This window comes from Polyodon spathula, chromosome 26, assembly GCF_017654505.1.
Source record: "Polyodon spathula isolate WHYD16114869_AA chromosome 26, ASM1765450v1, whole genome shotgun sequence".
In the NCBI taxonomy this organism is placed as follows: Eukaryota; Metazoa; Chordata; class Actinopteri; order Acipenseriformes; family Polyodontidae; genus Polyodon; species Polyodon spathula.
The window spans coordinates 1431399-1444416 of NC_054559.1; the positions used below are offsets into that span (position 1 = coordinate 1431399).

General features: G+C 42.7%; 1 protein-coding gene across 3 annotated transcripts in view; it reads right to left on the reverse strand.

Moving 5' to 3' along the window:
• Window positions 1-500: 500 nt before the first annotated feature.
• Window positions 501-13018, reverse strand: part of LOC121300755 (phosphatidylinositol 3-kinase regulatory subunit gamma-like) — a 57208-nt gene continuing 44690 nt past the window's right edge. For all 3 annotated transcript variants that reach the window (XM_041229544.1, XM_041229542.1, XM_041229543.1), the window contains 4 exons: window positions 12442-12618; window positions 7732-7803; window positions 2192-2362; window positions 501-1275 (listed from right to left, as the gene is read on the reverse strand). In XM_041229544.1, the coding sequence (XP_041085478.1) occupies window positions 1086-1275; window positions 2192-2362; window positions 7732-7803; window positions 12442-12618 (610 nt within the window). In that variant the 3' untranslated portion in view covers window positions 501-1085. The remainder of the gene's footprint in view (window positions 1276-2191; window positions 2363-7731; window positions 7804-12441; window positions 12619-13018) is intronic.

Consider the following 13018-nt stretch of genomic DNA (forward strand, 5'->3'; position numbering starts at 1 on the left):
TTGAACAGTTTAACCGACTTTCAATTGAAATGTGTCAGTTTAGCGAGACCTTAAAGGGAAATTGTTCAAAACCACTGTATTCGTCCCATCCCATATATATATAGGTTTGTATCACAGGGTAAATCTATAAATGTTCATGTCTTAAGCCTAGTCATTTTTTGATTTTTTTTTTTTTTTGCATGTTTATGTTATTAATTACTCCTGTTCATTATAGATTTTTCTTTTAAAATCTGTGTTGCACATACCAATGAAATGTCTTTCAAGATGTGACTCAGCAGCCAATGGAAAAAAAACGGCATCTAAGTCACGTAAGCAGTGAATTTTAATCCAAAGATTATTTCCATTACCGATGTCTACCCATGCTTTGTACTGCCATGGAGAGCGGCAAAGTCAGTATCCTTTGATCTGCAGAACTCCTAAAGGAAGAGAGGCAGTACAACTGGGGAGTCAAACCCATTCTCCTGGGTTACAACAGCGAAATTAATTTCACAACTCCTAACTAAATTATATATATTTATATGTATGACACACACACACTGTTATATAGTACTGTCTCAAAATTCACAGATTTTTGCAAAACAAAAAAAGGTTGCCATCATCTTCAGGTGTTAAATGTCCGCAAATCTTGTTAATCTGAAGATCTCAAAATGAAGCTTCTGTATCAGGAACTGGTTTATACGAAAACGTTCATTTCTAAATTCAAAAGCAGCTTTGAAAATACTGGAGGAAGAAAGCAGGTAATATCGACCATAGGCTTTCAACCCTACACATCTCTCCTTTCCATCACCGATAGGCAGATACACAGCTATGCCACGCTCGTCACTCGTTTTGAGTCTCCCAATTCTGAATCATCTAACAGCCACATTTTGTGCAATGAGCACCTCATTTTAAATAGTACAGACTGCTGTTCTTGAATTTCTAAATATCTATTACGGGGCGTGTAGTGACTAATAAAAAAATTAAATAAAAGGGCCAGTGTTGCTTCGTTGTGAGGTTTATTTCCGGTACATCACTCCTGCTTGCTTGGGGACTGGAAAGGATATTTGTAAAGCACCCTGACTGCTATAATTGCTGGAGTCAGGTCCTCATCTGGCCTGCTGTGACAGGACGGGACAGGAGAGCGTTACATTCAGAGAATCGTTGTGCTGGACCAGCGAAGTGTGCTTGTAATGCAGGACCAGCTCTTTCAAGGAGGAGTAAAGGTTGTAGGGCTCTGCAAATCCATAGCCAGTGATTGTCTTGTTGATCATGCAGTGTTTGATATCTCCATCCACACTGCGGGGAAAACAAAGACAGAAAGAAAAATCGGCGCTCTGTTATTTCATCTTCTTGATATCAGAGTTCATATTTCCTTATTTTATTACAGTTGTTTTACAAAAGAGGTGTAATAAGCAACACAAGGGACTGGCAAACCAGCAGACCAGCCTGCTTGGGCATCAATATCACCAAGTAGTTTCTGTATTCCAGAAAGTCCAGTATCTTCAACATGTGTGTATGAATTAGTTGTGACTTTTTAAATTGTGAAAGAGGCTGTTTGTCTTTTATCAGCATTTTGTGGTATGAAGTAGAACGGCAAAAAAAGTGACAGAATTCTAAATATTTATTTGATCGACAATGCTTTCTTACTGTTCATGTGCAATTTAATCCAACATTTTGATTAAAAGTTTTTGACATTAGTTTGGATGGATATTTGGTCTTTACAAAAAAGAAAAAAAAAAAACATTTTAAAGCAGACATCTGGTAGCACACTAGATTACTGAAAGTTCAGCTTGCTTGTCTTTCCTTCAAGGAAGTCTGTTCCTGCTTTACTACTTTGGGAATTTCACCCCAGCAGAGTCTTCTGGGTGATGTTACTGGCTGAAAGCATGTCAGTCAATAGAGGAAGCAGCTGATTGGTTATCGACAGGATAAGCAGCCAGTGAAAGGGTGGAGAAAATATCACTCTCCAGGTAACTCGGGAAGTGCAAGACAGCACGGCTTGCAAACAGATTTCTTTAACCTAATGTAGTACAAGACGTTTTGAAATAAAAACCGATGTTTTTGTTTTTGTGTTTCCTTCAAAACTGTCTATTTGAGACCTATATAGTGAATGGGATGTGCTTGGCAGTGAATATGTATGGAACTATTGTTTTATCTTCAATTACTGTTTGCAGAATAATGTGGTTTATTAAAAAGAAGGGACCCCACTCACACGACGGAACAAGCATAGGAGCCCTTCTGACTGCTCTCGCGAATGAGGAAGGTCCCATCCCGCTTGCCGCTCAGCAGCTCCTCCGCGTGGATGCGGTTCATCTTCCCTACGTACCAGGTGCGCTCGTCATGGTGTGGCAGGTCCTCCTCTTCATCCATCATGGAATAGAGGCTGAGGGAGGAGCACAGGGTTACTGTGGAATATAGGCTGAGAGAAGAGAGCACAGGGTTACTGTGGAACACAGGCTGAGGGAGTAGAGCACAGGGTTACTGTGGAATACAGGCTGAGGGAGTAGAGCACAGGGTTACTGTGGAATACAGGCTGAGGGAGTAGAGCACAGGGTTACTGTGGAATACAGGCTGAGGGAATAGAGCACAGGGTTACTGTGGAATACAGGCTGAGAGAGTAGAGCACAGGGTTACTGTGGAATACAGGCTGAGGGAATAGAGCACAGGGTTACTGTGGAATACAGGCTGAGAGAGCACAGGGTTACTGTGGAATACAGGCTGAGGGAGTAGAGCACAGGGTTACTGTGGAATACAGGCTGAGGGAGTAGAGCACAGGGTTACTGTGGAATACAGGCTGAGAGAGTCGTGCACAGGGTTACTGTGGAATACAGGCTGAGAGGGGGAGGGCACAGGGTTACTGTGGAATACAGGCTGAGAGAGTAGAGCACAGGGTTACTGTGGAATACAGGCTGAGGGAGTAGAGCACAGGGTTACTGTGGAATACAGGCTGAGGGAGTAGAGCACAGGGTTACTGTGGAATACAGGCTGAGGGAGTAGAGCACAGGGTTACTGTGGAATACAGGCTGAGGGAGTAGAGCACAGGGTTACTGTGGAATACTGAGGGAGGCTGACTGTGGAGGCTGAGGGAGAGCACAGGGTTACTGTGGAATACAGGCTGAGGGAGTAGAGCACAGGGTTACTGTGGAATACAGGCTGAGGGAGTAGAGCACAGGGTTACTGTGGAATACAGGCTGAGGGAGTAGAGCACAGGGTTACTGTGGAATACAGGCTGAGGGAGTAGAGCACAGGGTTACTGTGGAATACAGGCTGAGGGAGTAGAGCACAGGGTTACTGTGGAATACAGGCTGAGGGAGTAGAGCACAGGGTTACTGTGGAATACAGGCTGAGGGAGTAGAGCACAGGGTTACTGTGGAATACATAGAGCACAGGGTTACTGTGGAATACAGGCTGAGAGAGTAGAGCACAGGGTTACTGTGGAATACAGGCTGAGGGGGAGGAGAGCACAGGGTTACTGTGGAATACAGGCTGAGAGAATAGAGCACAGGGTTACTGTGGAATACAGGCTGAGGGAGTAGAGCACAGGGTTACTGTGGAATACAGGCTGAGGGAGTAGAGCACAGGGTTACTGTGGAATACAGGCTGAGAGGGGGAGCACAGGGTTACTGTGGAATACAGGCTGAGGGAGTAGAGCACAGGGTTACTGTGGAATACAGGCTGAGGGAGTAGAGCACAGGGTTACTGTGGAATACAGGCTGAGGGAGTAGAGCACAGGGTTACTGTGGAATACAGGCTGAGGGGGAGAGCACAGGGTTACTGTGGAATACAGGCTGAGAGAGTAGAGCACAGGGTTACTGTGGAATACAGGCTGAGGGAGTAGAGCACAGGGTTACTGTGGAAAACAGGCTGAGGGAGTAGAGCACAGGGTTACTGTGGAATACAGGCTGAGGGAGTAGAGCACAGGGTTACTGTGGAATACAGGCTGAGAGAGTAGAGCACAGGGTTACTGTGGAATACAGGCTGAGAGAGTAGAGCACAGGGTTACTGTGGAATACAGGCTGAGGGAGGAGAGCACAGGGTTACTGTGGAATACAGGCTGAGGGAGTAGAGCACAGGGTTACTGTGGAATACAGGCTGAGGGAGTAGAGCACAGGGTTACTGTGGAATACAGGCTGAGGGAGTAGAGCACAGGGTTACTGTGGAATACAGGCTGAGGGAGTAGAGCACAGGGTTACTGTGGAATACAGGCTGAGGGAGTAGAGCACAGGGTTACTGTGGAATACAGGCTGAGGGAGGAGAGCACAGGGTTACTGTGGAATACAGGCTGAGGGGGAGGAGAGCACGGGGTTACTGTGGAATACAGGCTGAGGGAGTAGAGCACAGGGTTACTGTGGAATACAGGCTGAGGGAGGAGAGCACAGGGTTACTGTGGAATACAGGCTGAGAGAGTAGAGCACAGGGTTACTGTGGAATACAGGCTGAGGGGGGGAGGGCACAGGGTTACTGTGGAATACAGGCTGAGAGAGGAGAGCACAGGGTTACTGTGGAATACAGGCTGAGGGGGAGGAGAGCACAGGGTTACTGTGGAATACAGGCTGAGGGAGTAGAGCACAGGGTTACTGTGGAATACAGGCTGAGGGAGTAGAGCACAGGGTTACTGTGGAATACAGGCTGAGGGAGGAGAGCACACGGTTACTATGGAATACAGGCTGAGAGGGAGGAGAGCACAGGGCTGAGGGGGAGGACAGCATGGGGTTACTGTGGAATACACGGTGAAGAAGGAGAGCACAGGGTTACTGGAGATACCAATCAGAGCTGTACAGCACCTCCGGCCAAAATGATGTATGAATTAGACAAACAATGAGTAATTAAGATTCAGGGTATGTGAAAAAGTAAGTGAACACCTGGTTTTATCAGCTCAATTAAAGGGATAATTAGATTCAGGGGTTTAAATAATTAGGTAGATCTTCAGGGGTGAGTTTGGGAGGCCCCACCCTATATAAAGATCAGAAACTTTGTGAGTTTGGTCTTCACCATACAGGTGTCTGGAAACATGTCATGCCATGATCAAAAAAATCTCTGGAGGACCTCAGAAAAACAGTTCTTGATGCTCATCAGTCTAGAAAGGGTTACAAAGCCATTTGTAAGGATTTGGGGCTCCACCAATCCACTGTCAGACAGTTCAAGACCACAGTCACTCTACCTAGGAGCGGTCGTCCTACCAAAAATCACTCTAAGAACAAACCGGAAAATCATCAAGGAAGTCACAAAGAACCCCACAGTAACATCCAAGGATCTGTAAGCCACTCTCGCCTTGGCTAATGTGAGTGTTCATGACACAACTATCAGAAAAAATCTGAACAACAATGTCGTTCATAGAAAGATAGCCAGGAGGAAACCACTGCTCTCCAAAAAGAACATTGCTGCCCGTATGAAGTTCACTAAAGAGCACACAGATGATCCACAAGACTTCTGGAACAAAGTTCTCTGGACAGACGAGTCAAAGGTAGAACTTTTTGGCCTCAATGAGAAACGTTATGTTTCGCGAAAATCAAAACACTGTGTTCGAAAAGAAGAACCTACCGAACCGTCAAACATGGTGGTGGGAGTGTGATCGTTTAGGGCTGCTTTGCTGCCTCTGGACCTGGACGGCTTGCCATCATTGACACAACCATGAATTCTGCATTGCATCAGAAGATTCTAGAGGAGAATGTCAGGCTATCCGTCCGTGAGTTGAAGCTGAACCGAAAGTGGGTCACGCAGCAAGACAATGATCCTAAACATACAAGCACAATGGCTACAAAAGAATGGCTGCAGAAGGAATTCCACATTTTATAATGGCCTAGTCAACGTCTGGACCTAAACCCCATCAAAATGTTGTGGCAGGACCTGAAGCGAGCTGTCCATGCAAGGAAGCCCTCAAATGTCACCGAGTTGAAGCAGTTCTGTAAGGAGGAATGGGCCAAAATTCCTCAAAAAACATATGTGAGAGACTGACCAACAGTTACAGGAAACACTTAGTTGAAGTCATTGCTGCTCAAGGGGGTGCCACCAGTTACTGAATCTGAAGGTTCACATACTTTTTGACACATGGATATTGAATGTTGAATCATTTGTGGATAAATGTTGAAAAAGTATACTGTTGTTTTGTGTCATTTGTTTAATCAGGTTGTCTTTATCTATTATTAGGACTTAGACGCCTGAAGATCTTTCAGCCAGTCAGAACACACTTTGTGCCCGTTGCATTCCATGACACATCACAGGGAAACCCAGTTCATGACATTAACTAAACCATATTGAGTTTCTACCATGCTGTATTCTCATTGTCAGTATAGTTGAACTGCACAGTCAATTCAAAACAGTGGCATCACATTTGGCATCCTACCCTCCTCACTTAACAGTATTCTCTTCATCACCTTTTCACTGCTTTTCAATGAACAACAGTGAACTAACCAAAGGTTGGTCATGAACACAAACTTAAACTTCTACATTAACAATACAGAAATATATAACAGTTCTAGAACTGCGAGCGCCTGTATGTGGGTTATAGTGACAATTTCTAATCCTGACAATAGTTCCTCATAGCCAGACAATCGCCGTCCCCCAAGCCTGTAATATAACCTATACATCCTACCGCTATTATATACTGCTTTTTCTTAGTTACAGCTATATTATTAATAAAAAACTTTAAATATTAAACACAATTTATAAATAGTTTCTTTTAAAATAGTATAACCCCTTCCCTCTTTTTGGTACAGTCCATTTATCCATCTGTAGTCTTGAATAGACTTGACTAGGAAATTCCAAGAGGTTGCTAGGGTAAATAACCGTTGTAGGATTGGTCAGGCTCACAGCTGAGGTCATGCATTGTTTGTGATGTGTAGCAGCCATGTAGCATAGAAAATCTGTGTTCTGACTGGCCAAAAGGACACAGCAGTCAATTATTAATAAACCATTTTTTATACCATGTTACTAAATGAACGAATTTCCTGTTAAATTTAGAAAGTGATCAGAGATGGGTGGCAAAGCTGGCTAATTCTCTACCCAAGAAAATGTACGAATGAGGAGGCGGCCATTTCGGCCCATCAGTTCTCGCCTGGTTCCTAGTAACTGACTGATCTCAAAGAGTAAAGGATGCCAGTGATGCAGCATCAGCAACATGACTAGGTAACCCAATCCATACCCTCACCACTCTCTGTCTGAAGGGTCTCCTTCCCTCTGTCCTTAGCCTATCTTTCACTTAATTTCCAATTCAGTCATCTGGGCCTGGTTTCTGTGCCGTGCTACTGACTAGAGTGAAGTTTGTTGGTCAAGACCTCAATCAAGTCCCCCTTAATTCCTCTTCCAGGCTGAATAAATTAATTCCCTCAACCTATCTCCATAGTTCAGTCCTCCAAGCTCTGGGATAAGTCTGCTCTTGGCCGGTCTCTCCAGGGCCACAATGTCTTTTTGGTCTCCCCAGTACGTCATACAACCTCATCATAAACCCATTTGATTTATACTCTACAATTTGGACAAAATAACTGCAGGCAGTGTTTCTTTCAAGAATTAAGCTGTAAGAAAGTATTTCAGTACTTACATAAAGCAAATACAACACTTTAATAGAATATTTAACCTTAATTAACCTGTGTATTCTAGTACACTTCCAGTCTGTCAAACCTTTTGTTGTAGCTGTCTATTGTTTAATAGTAAAACTTCTTAATATCTCAAATGTCTTTGGTCTGACAGCTGGGAAATAGCCAGCATTCGTGAGCATGTTTTTTTTTCATGTGTGAACACATGGTTGTAACTCACTCCTCAGCTTCATTCTTGATCCCCAACCATTCATTGATCTTCCTCTGCCTGGTGCCTTTCTGAGTCAACCAGCTGGAAAACAGAAGAAAATTAGAAATATTATACTGAGGCAAGTTAGCAAGCCTCAAGCTTCCATTCACCCAAACACTAAAAAATGGTAGGCTTGTAGCGACACGTGCGATTAAGGCTGAGACGATGCATAGATTTATCTCTCATTTGACAGCTATCGGTACTCAAATCTGGGCATCGTTTTTGTGTAAAGGGTTTAAACAAAGGACATTATTATTTTTTATTAAATTTGGAATCTGCAATTAATGTTGTTGAAGCAGACGCCCTGGGATCCTTCAAGAAGCTGCTTGATGAGATTCTGGGATCAATAAGCTACCAAATAACAATCAAACAAGCAAGATGGGCCGAATGGCTTCCTCTCGTTTGTAAACTTTCTTCTTATGTTCTAATTATGTTTTGAATTAAAGTGTAGAGCTTCTCTGCTCCCCTCAGGTCTGACTCACTGAATCTGCATGCGATTGAGCTCACCTTCTCCCCCGTGCCCCGCCCCCTGTGAGTGTTTACTGATGGGCCTGGACCTGTGCAGTCTTCAAAGTAACAGAGCAAGTTAAGAGCGTTGTGCTAGAATTACAAATACTGTATCGACCGAGCTACAAATACAATGCCTTCCGATGTTTAGCAATTATTTTCTAAAGTAAGACGGCAAGAAAGTAAAGAAAGTAATGTTTGATCTGAACTACCCAGGAGTAAAAATGAAGAAAGATCATTGCGAAAGTTTTATCTTTGGTCAGAAGTATTAGGCATAGGTATTTAGTAATCCTGGGCAGATTGTAAGCAAGTGAGTCATCACTTAAATTTAAAGCAATATGGGGACACTATCAGGTTCCTTAACACAATTAAAATATAAGCCATGGACAACACTTGTTACTAAACTGCTGCAGACAGTGCAAACTTTTTGTAATTATTTTTTTTCTCTTGATTGGCTGTTACTCTGACTTGTTATGAATTTAAACAACTTTTTGGGGGGATTTTGCTTAGACCCCCAACTGGTACAAATCACGAATAAGGTAAAAAAATAAATAAATAATATTATATATATATATATATATACACACACACACACACACACACACACACACACACTGAATGTACAAAACATTAGGAACACTAGGAATTGAGTTGCACCCCCCTTTGCCCTCAGAACAGACTCAATTCGTCGGGGCATGGACTCTACAAGGTGTTGAAAGCATTCCACAGGGATGCTGGACTATGTTGACTCCAATGCTTCCCATAGTTGTGTCAAGTTGGCTGGTAGTGGATCTCTACTCCAAATAGGTTGTTCCATCTCATCCCACAGATGCTCAATTGGATTGAGATCTGGAGACTGGGCAGGCCACTGCAGAAAGCTGAATTCATTGTCATGTTCCTGGAACCATTCCTGGACAATCCTAGCCTTGTGGCATGGGGCATTATCCTGCTGAAAAAATCCATTAGCAGATGGATACACTGCTGCCATGAAGGAATGCACCTGATTGGCAATGATGTTCAGATATCCTGTGCCATTCAAACGTTGCTCCACTTTTATCAAGGGGCCCAATGTGTGCCATGAAAACACATCCCACACCATCACCAACGCCCTGCAATGTTGACACGCGGCATGATGGATGCAAGTACTAATGTGGTTTTCTCCATACCCTAGTCCTCCCATCAGCGTGAAAAGACAGGAACCGGGATTCATCAAACCAGGTAATATTTTTCCAATCCTCCAGTATCCAGTGTTTTCGTTCCTTAGCCCATTGTAACCAGAGTTTCTTGTGTTTTGCTGAAAGAAGTGGAACTCTGTTAGGTCGTCGGCTGCCATACCACTGGCCTGCCGTTGGCTGGATGTCCTTTGGGTGGTGGACCATCTTTGAAACACACGGGAAACTGTTGAGCGTGAAAAACTCAGCAGCGTTGCAGTTCTTGACACACTCAAATCAGGGCGCCTGGCACCTAATACCATACCCCATTCAAAGGCACTTAAATATTTTGTCTTGCCCATTTACCATCTGAATGGCACACATACACAATCCATGTCTCAATTGTGACAAGGCTTAAAAATCCTTCTTTAACAGGACAGAAGAGGAGGAGGGGTGTCTATACATAAGAAACAGTCTTGAAGCCCAGGTGTTAAACCTGGACAAAGAAAATAAAACCGAATCAATATGGGTCAGAATAACAGACAGGCATAATAATAGGAGCATGGGATAGATAGCCAGATTCAGACGGTGAGCACAATAATCTGTTATACAATGACATTAGAAATGTGTGTAGCAAAGGAGAAGCCATACTAATGGGGGATTTCAACTTCCCCCATATAAAATGGGAAAACCCGGTGGGTAGCACGAAGGATGAAATAGAAATGGTGGAAATGACAAATGACTGCTTCCTAACACAATTTGTGAAGGCACCCACTAGAGGGGAGGCATGCCTTGATTTAGTCTTTTCAAATAACGAAGATAGAATAACTAAAACAGAGGTCAGAGAACCACTGGCAAACTCAGACCACAACATGGTCTCATTTGAAGTGTTTTTTAAATCCCCAAAAGTAAAGACTAAAGCTAAGGTTTACAATTTTATAAAAGCAAACTATGAAGGTATGAAACAAGAGACTAACAGAAGTAGATTGGAGTAAAATAGAGAAAACACCCACAGAAGAAGGATGGTTGTTCTTCAAAAATGTAGTACTAGAGGCGCAAAACAATTATATCCCTAAAGTAGACAAATCTAAATGTAAAACTAAATTGCCAAAATGGTTTAATAGATCAATTAAAAAAAATATTCAGCGAAAAAAGGCACTTTACAGAGCATTAAAAAAGGACCAAAAAGAAAGTACACATAAGAGTAAAGTTTACAAATGCAAGTCAAAAAGGAAGTTAGAAAGGCCAAGAGAGAACGAGAGGCTAAAAGGCCATGTTTTCAATATTACAACAGCATCTTGCTCGTTCCTATCCAGTTTTAAATAACTTTAGCATAACTGAGGCAGCTTAGGATTAAAATAAACAAATCCCCAAAATGAGATCATCCAGCAGCTACTTGAAGGATCCCAGGGTGTCAGCTTCTAAACAAGACATTACTGGGGACACAGGGGTTCCAGACCCTCACAATTCTCTGATCCACAAAAAGGGAAACAAAACTGAACCTCCTATTTTCTGTTCTATGCAAAATGAAACTATAATAATATCCAAAATGGAAAATTACCTATATGGTAACAGGGTACTGGGAGACAGTCAACATGGTTTTCTAATCTCCATTTGAGGATGCAACATCCCTGGATAATTGCAAAGCATATGACATTGTTTCTTTTTTTTTCAAAGGCAGTTGGGATTCAAGGAAAAAGTCCCTTGGGTCGACACTGTCAATACCTTTTAGAATCAGAATGGAGTGTGGTAAATGCTTGAATTAGGTCCTCGCCCTAATCTACATTAATGATTTAGATTCTAGTCTAGTCTTGTTTGTTCAAGACAAAAGTAACAGAGTGGCAAAACACTGTTGTCAATTCTTTTAGCCTGTCTGGCATATGACATGAAAAGTTTAAGCAGGAAATAAAAATGGAATAATTCTGGTCTGAAATTGGAGAAGGCTCTAGGAGTTTTTGCACTCAGAAATGTCTTTCTAGATGTGGGCAGCAATATCAAGATACTCGGATACATTGTGAAAAGTGTTTTAAATCAAGCGAGGTGACCAGAAATGCACACAATATTCATAGATGAGGTCTTACCAAGCTATGCATTGTACAGTTTTAGACATTACTTCCCTTGATTTAAATTCAACACTTTTCACAATCTTAACCGAAGCATCTTGGCGCCTAATTTTTTATAGACAGTTCCCCACATTGCCTGAAAAAAGAAACAAGGAAGTCACAAATTTCTGAGCATTCAGAACAGAAAACTCCTAGACACTTTTTTCATAGAATGAGGGTCTGGAATTCTCCAATGTTGTTCAACCCTATCTCCTGCATATGATATTTTATAATGTACATTTTTATTTCCTGCAAGATGGGCAGTACCTTACGTTTTTTTCTATTAAATGTGTCAAGGCTTAAAAATCCTTCTTTAACCTGTCTCCCCTTCATCTACACTGACTGAAGTGGATTTAACAGGTTACATCAATAAGGGATCATAGCTTTCACCTGGATCCACCTCGTTAGCCTATTTCATGGAAAGAGCAGGTGTTCCTAATGTTTTGTATACTTAGTGTATATATACATATTTAATTACTATATGCATAAACAGATGTAATCAATGTAATATTCATAATAGTTTTTAAAGCGTTACTAGCAATTTCATTTGTGAACCATTTGGTGAACTACAATGAGCCATGTTGTGCTTTTGGTCTAGTATGACGATACAGGCGACACATACATCAATTACGATACATCATGGAAAGATGGTATTCATGGATACACATTGAATTGTTAAACCACTAGTTAGGGGGCTGACTTTACCGTGGTTATACAACAAACTGCTCTGAAAAGGGTTCTTTTTATGACTCCAGATGGAATTTGAACAAGAGAATCACAGCCAGTATCTGGAACCATTATGTTTACAGAAACTAAAGGTCACCCCAAATAGAAGCCATCCTGTGATACTTATTGAGGCTAGGACTGGGCTCATGGCTCGTGTTCTCACTGTCAGATGAGAAGACGCTGGAGATGCTTACACTAGGTACTGGTCTCTGATTTTGCGCAGCTGCATCAGGTCTGGTTTCAGGCTGTTCATTTTCTTATCGATCTCACGGTTTTCGGCCGCCTGTTTCTTCAGATCTTGCTCCAGCTTCATCTTGCTGTCGTGGATCTCAGTGACACGAGACTTCAGCTTCTCCGAGTTACTCAGGATCCTGAGGGAGGGAAACGGGTTTCAGAGGACTTTATGTTTGCTGACAAAGAAATACAGAATTTCTTTATTTTTTTTTTAAACAGTGCCCTCTGGATCTCATGGCAGGAGAGCTCTGCTTAGCCTCTCATTACCTCTGGATCTCAGGGCAGGACAGCTCTGCTCAGCCCCTAATTACCTCTGGATCTCAGGGCAGGAGAGCTCTGCTCAGCCCCTCATTACCTCTGGATCTCAGGGCAGGAGAGCTCTGCTCGGCCTCTCAATACCTCTGGATCTCAGGACAGGAGAGCTCTGCTCAGCCCCTCATTACCTCTGGATCTCAGGGCAGGAGAGCTCTGCTCAGCCCCTAATTACCTCTGGATCTCAGGGCAGGAGAGCTCTGCTCAGCCCCTCATTACCTCTGG